At 22.8% G+C, this 10,066-nt stretch overlaps 2 protein-coding genes across 2 annotated transcripts; one reads left to right on the forward strand and one right to left on the reverse strand.

Moving 5' to 3' along the window:
• The first annotated feature begins 340 nt into the window (after nucleotides 1–340).
• LOC122716608 (magnesium-dependent phosphatase 1-like) lies at nucleotides 341–1,337 on the forward strand. The gene is made up of 4 exons (XM_043939860.1): nucleotides 341–489; nucleotides 597–651; nucleotides 733–954; nucleotides 1,069–1,337. Exons 1-4 carry the CDS (start codon nucleotides 444–446, stop codon nucleotides 1,223–1,225), a joined length of 480 nt encoding a protein of 159 aa, XP_043795795.1. The 5' UTR covers nucleotides 341–443; the 3' UTR covers nucleotides 1,226–1,337.
• A 16-nt stretch (nucleotides 1,338–1,353) lies between these two features.
• LOC122716607 (DNA primase large subunit-like) lies at nucleotides 1,354–2,923 on the reverse strand. Its single transcript, XM_043939859.1, has 4 exons — nucleotides 2,716–2,923; nucleotides 2,333–2,601; nucleotides 1,670–2,247; nucleotides 1,354–1,602 (listed from the first exon to the last, which is right to left on the reverse strand). Exons 1-4 carry the CDS (start codon nucleotides 2,892–2,894, stop codon nucleotides 1,354–1,356), a joined length of 1,275 nt encoding a protein of 424 aa, XP_043795794.1. The 5' UTR covers nucleotides 2,895–2,923.
• Between the last annotated feature and the right edge of the window lie 7,143 nt (nucleotides 2,924–10,066).

Genomic DNA, 10,066 nt, shown 5'->3' on the forward strand with positions numbered 1-10,066 from the left:
TTTCATTTATGATTGGTTATAACGAAATTTAAAAATTTAATATTATTGGTCATTTAAAAAAACAATAGATTTTCGCGTACATGAAAATTTTATTATTATATAAAATTTTTTTCGAAAATATTAAAATTTTGAAAGAAACAATAAAGTATTATATTATATATAAAATAATTTCTATTAATCTTTTCATATAAGAAATAATTTTTTTCATATTTACATATTAATATATTATAACATTAATATATTATAACATTTTTTTATTACGAGCATAAATATGATTAAACAGTATTAGATATGATATCATAGTAGATATGATTATAATTTTTATACTTTATCAAAAAGAATTATATATTAGATATATGTAATTTATAAAATTCTTATTATATTAACATTTAGTAATTCATTTAAAATTGTAATATGATAATAATGAATTTTATGCATTAAAAATGTGTGAAAAAAATTATAAACCGAAAATAATTGTCTTTGATTTAGGTTAAAAATTTTTTTGTTTTATTTTTAATTAATTTCTTTAAAAAAAAATATTATTTATTTTTATTTTTTATTTATTAAAGAATAAATGTAATTTAATTATATTTCAGATTATACTTTATGGCCATTTTGGATTGATACTCATGTTAATCCTCCTTTTAAAAAGTAAGTTTTAAAGAAATAATTTTTAACATTATTTTATAATTGTTCAATAAAAATTTCTATCAATTTTTTTTTAAAATTAAGGAAAGGCAATGATGTAATAGATTCGCATGGTCAAATTATAAAATATTATAAAGAAGTACCCGATGTTTTAAAATATTTATATGAAGAAGGATATGAACTTGGTATTGCATCTCGTACTTCAGAAATACAAGGTGCTAAACAATTATTAAATTTATTTAACTGGGATAATTATTTCAAATATAAAGAAATTTATCCAGGAAGTAAAGTAACTCATTTCTCTAGGTAAATTTTAATAAAGTTTTACTAAAAATTATTAATTCTTATTCTAGATAACTTTATTTTCATTTTTTATAATAACAATATTTGATAAATATTTATATAATTTATTTTTTTTAGGATTCAAAAAATATCAGAAACTGATTATAAAGATATGATATTTTTTGATGACGAATATAGAAATATTAAGGATATAGAAAAACTTGGTGTTACTTGTATATATGTTAAAAATGGTGTAAATTATACACTTGTAGAAAATAGTCTTAAAAATGTTTGATATTTATAATTTTTTAATTAAATCTATGTAGAAAATAAAATTTTATTTTTAACTTGTATTGCATTAGATTTAAGGAAAATAAATATTAAAAATATTTATTATTTCTAAATTGTTAATGTTTTATATATTTAAATTTGATTTATCATTTTGAAATAATATTGTAGAGGACTACTAATAATAATATTATTTTTACTTCTTTGATTTAATATTTTAAAGAATTCAGCACAAGCAGTTTGAGGATTTTGAGAAGATAGAGTGTTCAATACTTTTGTTATATGATCATTTGATAATGATAAACATAAGAGATTTTTTAATATATTTATATCAAAATTTTTAAATGGACATCCTCCTTCATATATGGGATTTGATGCACTCATCTAATAACATAAGAAAAAGATGAATTTGAAAATACAAAAATTTTATAATATAGAAAATATTACTTACACACATCATTTCACAAGTAGGTGACTTATAATTTCTTTTGGATCCTTCTAAACCATAAAAATGTCGAATATTGTATATAAATTTTTGTTCATTCATTTGCCAATTATGTGAACAAGTAGAAGAACAGGTATGAGGTTTGGAATATTCTTCTTTCCAATAATTTATAGCATCTTCTAACTGCATTCCACCATCTTTTAAAAACAGACTATAATATAAACGAGCATAATGACTAAGTCTATGTGTTTTTCTTAATTTTATATGCAAATGTTGCATACAAAGTGGGAAATTTTTTACTTCTTTATCTATATTTTCTTTAGTTATATATCTATATTTTATTGATATTTGACAATTTTCTTTAAATACTTTAGAATGAATTTTATAATATAAGTAATTAAGTCTAGTATCTTGATTTATTATATATTGTGCTTTTGTTTTCATACATATTACTTGCTTGGTTATATAAGTACAAAATAATGATTTTAATAATTTTTTCCATTTGGAGCAATATATAGTAACATATCCATCATTCAAATTTAGTTTTCGTTTTGTTATTAAATCTGGTACTATTTCAAATCGTACTTGAAAAAAAAGTTAATATAATTTTTAAATAATTAAATTATTAAAAATTAATTGATTTATCCATATTTAGATACAAATATATACCTTTAATTTTGTAAAGATTACAATTTTTTGTATGATTTTTTGATACAAGATGTTTAAAGACAAGTGGTTTTAAAAAAAAAATACATATGTCGTTTAATGTTTTATTAATTAATTTTTTTTTGTCTGTGAATTCTCCCAATTGACATAAAATGTTCTTAAATAATTTATGTAATTGTCTAGGTAAAATATAATTTAATCTAGTTTTAAATAATAATATTTCTTTCGCAATCCAATAATTATATAGTTTTCCTGACACAGATGCCAATAATCTAAAACAGTTATTTATACGATACAATAAAATCGATAAATCAAATTAAAAAAATATTGTAAATTGACATATTAAAAACTTTGATAATTATTATAGTCATTCAAATAAAACTTACCGTAATATAAAATGTCCGATTTTATCATATGCTGAATTTTCTAATAAATATTCAAAATTACCATTAAATTCGTGACTTTTATTCTCGTATAATAATTGTAAATATTCTAACCTATCCAAAACGCACTTTTCTAAAATATGAAATGATATTTGTCCTGTAGGAGCTTTAATATAAAACATTTTGAATAAATAATATTTTCAAGAATGATCATTTTCTGAATATTATTAAAAATCTTATACTCTTTTTAACGATTAATAACATGTAACATTATTATATTATGTTTATCCGTAATAATAATTATCTTTACATAGTGAATTTTAATATATTCAGATAAATTGTATAGTTATACGAATTTTATATTTTATATATATCATTCCTGAAATACATTTATTAAAATTTATTGGTTATAGAAAACTAAAAATTTCATAAAATTTTGATAATAAAAAAATAACTTTTTGTGTTATCTGTATTTTTATAAAGAGTTAAAAGATTAAAAATGAATACATAATCGTATATAAATTAGAAGTTGTGATGTGTGATTTTATATTAAAATATATATATATATATAATATATATATAATAATATAATAATATAATAATTTATTAATATAATGTATATTTACAATTTAAAAAATTCTTAATTGCTTGTTTTATGATTTATAATTTTCGAAGTATAATTTCCTAAGTTTTTAGTATATATAATAAAAATATCATATGAATTTTGAAAACTTTTTTTTTAAATATTCATAAATTTTATTATATTTTAAAAAAATTTTGAATATTTTTATTTTTTTATAATTTTATTTTGATTGATTTGAAATGAAGTTTTGAATGAAAGTAGTATTTTTTTATGTAAATGTCTTTTAATTAAATTGTAAGACAAAAAGTTAATATATAGTTAATATTTATTACATTTGTATATATAATTATATTAATTCGTATACATGAATATAATTATATACTATCTCGTAAAAAAATTTTGTACTTTGAGATATAATGCATTTTTTATCTATATCTTGGAAAAAAATCGATATTTATACCTTTATTTACATTAAAGATTAAAACATTGAAGTTTTGAAAAAAAAATAAAAATATTTTGTATATGTATATTGTATATAATTTTATGGCAAGAGTAAATAAAAATAAAAAGAATAAATAATGAAAAAAAGATAAAAATAAAAATTGTGAAAATCTTCAAAATGTCGCAAATGAAATTCAAATATGGAAACAAAAAAAAAAGAAATAATTGAAGAATAAAAGTAGAATTGGTTATTAACGCCATTTTGAATGCTAAAGATATCTTTTTAAAGGTAAGATAATATATAGAATAAGAATTGAAAATCAATGCCATCTTTTGAATCCTTTTAGAAAGATGATTATTTAAATAGATGACTGATATTCAAAAGATGGTGTTGATAATGACTATTTCCAAATTTTTAATTCTTATCTTATTTTTATTTTTGTTTCGTTATTTCTTCTTTATTTGTGTTTCATTTGTGACATTTTGAAGATGATGCTCTCAACAATTTTTATTGAATTTCTAACTTTTCAATTCTATTATTTATTCTTCTCATCATTATATTTATATTTTATTTATAGTATTCTGAAGATGATTTCCGAATTTTCATCCTATTTTTGTCCTTTTCCCTATTTATATTTCTTGTCTATATTTATTTGCTTTGCAAAATTTATATGTCTAAAAGATGGCTCTGATATCAAATTAATTTTATTATCTTTTAAAATAAAAAATATAAAAATATATATAAAAATTTAGAAATTATGACATATAAAAATGATATGTATATATTATATATAATATTATTATAATTATAGAAATTATAGAAATTATAGAAATACTTTATTAAAAATAAAACAATCAGATCCATTTTCAGAGACAAATTCTTAAATTCAAACTTTACTTATTTATTTATTTATTTATCTTATAATTTGAAAAAATTCAACTAGAATTAATACATTGATATAAATTGTCTTTCAACATTTAATAATATTATTTGATAATATTAAAAAATTTTTAATAATTTATCAAACAATCTAGAAATTTTTATTTATATATGTTTGCTTAATATAAGGAAGGAAAAATAAGAACTTCATTAAATCACAGAATTTTCATTGAAATGTGTAATATTGTTTCGTTTGACTGTTCGATACAAATAGATTTTATCGTTGTGCTTCTTGCGACTTTCTGCTACTTGAACTTACAACATGTAATTTCTCTTTTATCGAGACATACATATAAGATATACGAATAGAATTATCTTGCGCAAGACTTAGATTACTGTCAATAATGTTTAAGTAATAATTCGCAGACAGATAGAAATAGAAATAATAATATATAATCAATAATCAATAATCAATAATTTGATTTCATTCATAATATGGAATTATAATAGACAAGAAATCAAAAAAATATTACGTTAAATGTCAAAACATTTATTTTTTAAGGCGTGAACAGTTCAATTTTAATTCAGTTTCAATTTTTTTTTCATTTTTTAATTAAATAATTTAGAAAAACATGTTTTCCGTATGTCCATGCTTTTTTTGTAAAAGATTTATTTTAGTTATTATAAAGTGTCATAAATGACTAGTTCTATACCATAATATTGTATAGGGTTTTTCAAAAACCAAAATATTTTTTTCTAAAATTCCTCGCCAATATTTTTATCGTATATTAATATAAAATAATATATATTTTTGCAATTTATTGTTAATTCATTTAACATATTTAATAAATAATTTAAATAATAATAGATTAAAATCTTATGATCTTATTTGATCAAATATCATAAATAATTTTAAGAATATTTATTATATCATTGTTCGTATTATGTTTATATAATTTGTTAAAAATTTACAAATAAATAAAATAATTATTTTCTTTTCTTTCTTTTTTTTTTTATATATGATATATAATAATTATATTCTTTCATTTGGAATTTCAGAACAAATATGGAATGAAGTACCCTATACACATATGTGGTTATTGAGTAACATGTATACTTTTATGATTTGTCCCTTAAATTGTCACCTGTATAATACAAATAATTCCTAGATCGTTGTACATTGGTATATTACCAGTTCTCCAGTGAAATTTAATTACATTTTTTTCGCTCGCTTTCTTATCGTTAATTAAAATGTATTATATATATATATATATATATATATAATAAATACCTATATATATAATTTCCCTTTACATAGTCTACTTATATATATATCAATTTTATTTAAGCTTTATTAGCCATAGACAATCTGCTTAATATTTACAAAGATTAGATACAAAATTATAAACAGTTCTTAGTACAAAATAATTTTATGACTATAACGATTAAGGTTTAATAGCGTTAGAGCAGGCCTAGGCAACCTTTCACGGCCTATTAGCAGATTTTCTCTTCTTTTCCCACTTTCTCTTTTTTCTTGCTTTTTTTTTCTTTAATTAATTAATAATAATAATTATTCGAATGATAGTTTTAGTTTTTTTGCCAGATTTCTAGATTATGATATTTACAGATTCTGTAATATTAGATTTAATTTTTTTTTTTACGAAAAATGTTCAATTGTCAAGAACATCGATCAATATTAGTAGATTGTTTGAATGCTAACCGATGACAAACATTATCTATCGAGTATTCGTAACAATTTCTTCGTTAATTTTTTTCGACAAAAAATTAAACAAATTGAATTACTTTGTCAAAATAAAACTACAAGAAATAGATTAAAGTTGATGGAAAGTTATTTTTTAAGCGCCATAATTTATGTATGATTTGTACGATAATATAATAATTTTTCGTGGTATTTCTGTCTTTTTTTTTTTTTCTATTAATTGATCGTTCAAAATTATTGTCTCACGAAGAGAAAAACGCAAAACAAAAATAGAGAACTGAATGTTGATTGAAATGACAATATGCTCTAGTGAAAAAGCCAGAGATTGCCTGTGCCTGAATAGAAGTTACAGTTAGGTGAGCTCTGCACAGTCTTCCGTGATTACCTCTACATTTCTCTCAATTCCACATCAGATTAACAATGGGGATGTATCGGGAATCTAATTGAATAAAAACCACAGTTAATAATGTAATTTAATCATTGTGAAATTACTAAAAAAAATTCTTTTAAAAAAATCAAATAGAAAAAAGTTTGTTTTACATGATGGAATTTGATAATTTATTTTTGTCAATGAAATTTTTTAGATTTATCGTAAAATAAAGAATTTATAATTATATATGTAAAATTGTAACTACATATAATAAAGTTGAATAATTTAATAAATATCTAAACATAGATTTGAAAATTAACTTTAATTATCAATATTAAATTTAGTTTTCTGTTTCAATGCACTATAAATAATCTGTATTGATCAAATATTTTTTTTCTGCAAATAATGGATATATATTCATAAAATACTGAATTCCTTCTTTAAATATTTTTTATAGAGAGAGAATTAGATTGAATTAGATCGTTTTATACGTACAGGGACTTATTTCATCAATGGAATCTATTTTAATGTCATACCATAAATTAAATATTAAAGAATTTCCATTCGATCTATTTAATCTTGTCTTCGAGTTATTATTAAATACTATTTTTATACGTTCGATAATTTCGTGTACGTGTATATCTAGATTGATTTGATCTAATAAAAATGATTATTTTTCTCGTAAACAAATTTCAGACTAAAACATTTTATATAGATATGCTTATAATCTTAATATAATTAATATAAACGTGTCATTTGAATACTAGGATAAGAAAAGTAATTATTCGGATACTGGATTAAATAGAATTTGTTTTTTTAATACTTAATTCATTATCAACAATGAAAAAGTATTCTGCAGAAATCTTTTGCTATTTCGTACCATGCAAAACGTACTTGAATAGACGAATTGAGAAAAATGCAAATAAATACTTTTGTCTAATATGCAAAGTCTAATATAGAATTCTTCGTAAACGATTACAGTGAAAAATTGGAACGAAACGGCAATTTCACTGTTCACGTGATTCTCTTCTCATTGTCAATGCTATTTGCAATAGCATCAACATGGAAGATTGAACGATCCCGGGAAGCCTTGTGACTTAAACGTGATTGTCGATCGTACATTTATTCACACACACACAAAAAAAAAAAAAAGAAAAGAAAATAAAAGAAAAACAAAATTTTTTATATAAGAAAATTCGACCGATTCGACCGATTTTTATTCATCCCGTTAATTGGGATCGTCGAAATCAACGTAGAGCTCACGAACCAAAACGATGTTCATGAAACATTAAGTTTGTCGAAACGAGTGTTCTTTAAGCGATCCATTTAATAATGATGAAGAATATCCACTGACAGAGAATATCTTTTCGAAATGGCAAAGAGATCTATTTTTAAAAATCAAAGAAGTTAAAATTCGTTGCAAACTGTATTATTAAAATAACTTTCAATTAATTTTCATCTATTCGGATTATCCTTGTTTTTCGTTTGGATTCGTTTTTTTTTTAAACGTTTTTCTTCGTTTTTTCTTTTTTTTTTTTTTTTTTTTTTTTTTTTTTCATTGAATTTTATTTAATACATCAGAATGAAATTTACGTAATTTTTTATTTTACAAAAAAATTTATTACTATTAATTTTAAATTTCTATCGACAAAGATATGTTCTCAGTCAGTCGATAAAATTGAGATAGAACGTAATATAAGATAAATAAATTTCTTTACTACTGAGATTTCCGAACCGGTGTAGGTACAGGTAGGTACGCAGAGATATACTAAATTATCACATGAGTAGACAAGTGAGTTACTCGTTAGCAGTAAGGGGCAACGATACAGCCAAAGGCAGCAATATGCTTATTTCGATGAATCTAAACGCAACTATGATTCGTTTTTCTAATGTCACGCGTTAGTGACGGCAGTTTCCTTTCAATTTTTTCTTCTTTTTTTTTTTTCTTTCTTTTTTCCTTTTTTTTTTTTTTTTTTTCTTTCATTTCTTTAACGCTAATGAAGTGACAACTATGAACTCGTGTGAATTTCTATTTTAACAAGGTGCCTGATCTCGGTATAAAATTCTATATCGTTAAATCGTTCTACGTTATCAATAGAATAGTATCTTTTTTTTTTTTTCCTCCTTTTTAATATTTTATCTTTCTTCGTTCGAATCGGTAACTTTATAAATCACGCCGACTTGAATTTATATTTATCGATTATCTCGCCTTCGTTCTATCTTTACCCTTTTCCCATTTTTTTCTTCCTCTCTTCTTCCTCTTTTTCTCTCCCTGCACCTTTCCCTCCCTCGCCCATTTATTCAACGACAGAGAAGCGAATTTTTGTTACGTTTAAATTCAACGCACGTACGATTTATATACGAATGGCTATGTCTCTGATATATCTACTTCTTACGCGGCATTACATTAAGATATATAAATAGTATTTTTAATGTTATAACGGTAACATCACCTACTTACTAAATATTGCGAATGCTATTAATAGTATTCATCTGATATAAATACATGGAACATAACGAATCGAATGATTAATTAGTTGAAAAATGTCGTGAGAGATAGCATCGCTGAACGAACATTTGACTTGGAAATCTTGCAAACTCGTCGTTTTTTTTCCTCTTTATTTCTTCTTTTCCTTTTNTTTTTTTTTTTTTTTTTCCCCTCGTTCGTTCGCGTTTCTCGCCCTCGTCCCAAAAATAGAAACGAAGGCTCGGATATGTTGATAACGTTCCAGACGATCGCGCCAAAAAGATTCTGTTCCATCCCTGGAACAACCACTAATTTCCGTTGGCCTACCAACGAAATCGTGTCCGTAGAAGAGGCAAAAAGGAACACGATTTTTAAAGACGATAAAGATAAGTTGCGAATTGCTTGCTCGTCGCTGCTAATCTCGTTCGCGTTAACGCATTAATGATAAATGTCTCTCTTACCTCTCGATGTGTACGTCTATATGTACAATATACTAGTTCTTTTCTTTATCTTTGTATTGATCCCGCCTATCATATATAAAGTTACAATTATGATGTGTCATAGTCACGGTGCGAGCCACCATTTTATTCAACAGAGAAATATGTATACCGTTTTCCATTCGCGAATTACACGTTATCGCCGAGCTCTCACGCGAACGTTGAATTTATTCGATTTTACATTTTTTTTTTTGTTCTCTTTGAAAAGGATGTATTGACAATTTAACTTTAATAAATCTTATTCTAATTTCAGCGCGATTCGATGGTCAATACGCAAGTCAAGAAAATGATACCTGTGACGAATCTCTTTCTCGTGTTGTATGCGATGAGAGCTCTATCGTGTAGTACGAGTTACACGAGAAATTCGACAGTCTTGCTTCGACAATCTGTCGGATT

Source organism: Apis laboriosa, unplaced genomic scaffold (assembly GCF_014066325.1).
Source record: "Apis laboriosa isolate Shangri-la unplaced genomic scaffold, ASM1406632v1 scaffold47_cov149, whole genome shotgun sequence".
In the NCBI taxonomy this organism is placed as follows: domain Eukaryota; kingdom Metazoa; phylum Arthropoda; class Insecta; order Hymenoptera; family Apidae; genus Apis; species Apis laboriosa.

Excerpts from the sequence above, each read along its gene's own strand:
- LOC122716608 (XM_043939860.1), top strand. The coding sequence starts at position 444 with ATGTGTGAAAAAAATTATAAACCGAAAATAATTGTCTTTGATTTAG. Across the intron at positions 490-596 it reads AATAATTGTCTTTGATTTAG|ATTATACTTTATGGCCATTT; the intron begins GTTAAAAATTTT and ends ATTATATTTCAG. Across the intron at positions 652-732 it reads GTTAATCCTCCTTTTAAAAA|GAAAGGCAATGATGTAATAG; the intron begins GTAAGTTTTAAA and ends TTTAAAATTAAG.
- LOC122716607 (XM_043939859.1), bottom strand. The coding sequence starts at position 2,894 with ATGTTTTATATTAAAGCTCCTACAGGACAAATATCATTTCATATTTTA. Across the intron at positions 2,602-2,715 it reads ATCGGACATTTTATATTACG|ATTATTGGCATCTGTGTCAG; the intron begins GTAAGTTTTATT and ends TAACTGTTTTAG. Across the intron at positions 2,248-2,332 it reads TAATCTTTACAAAATTAAAG|TACGATTTGAAATAGTACCA; the intron begins GTATATATTTGT and ends TTTTTTTTCAAG.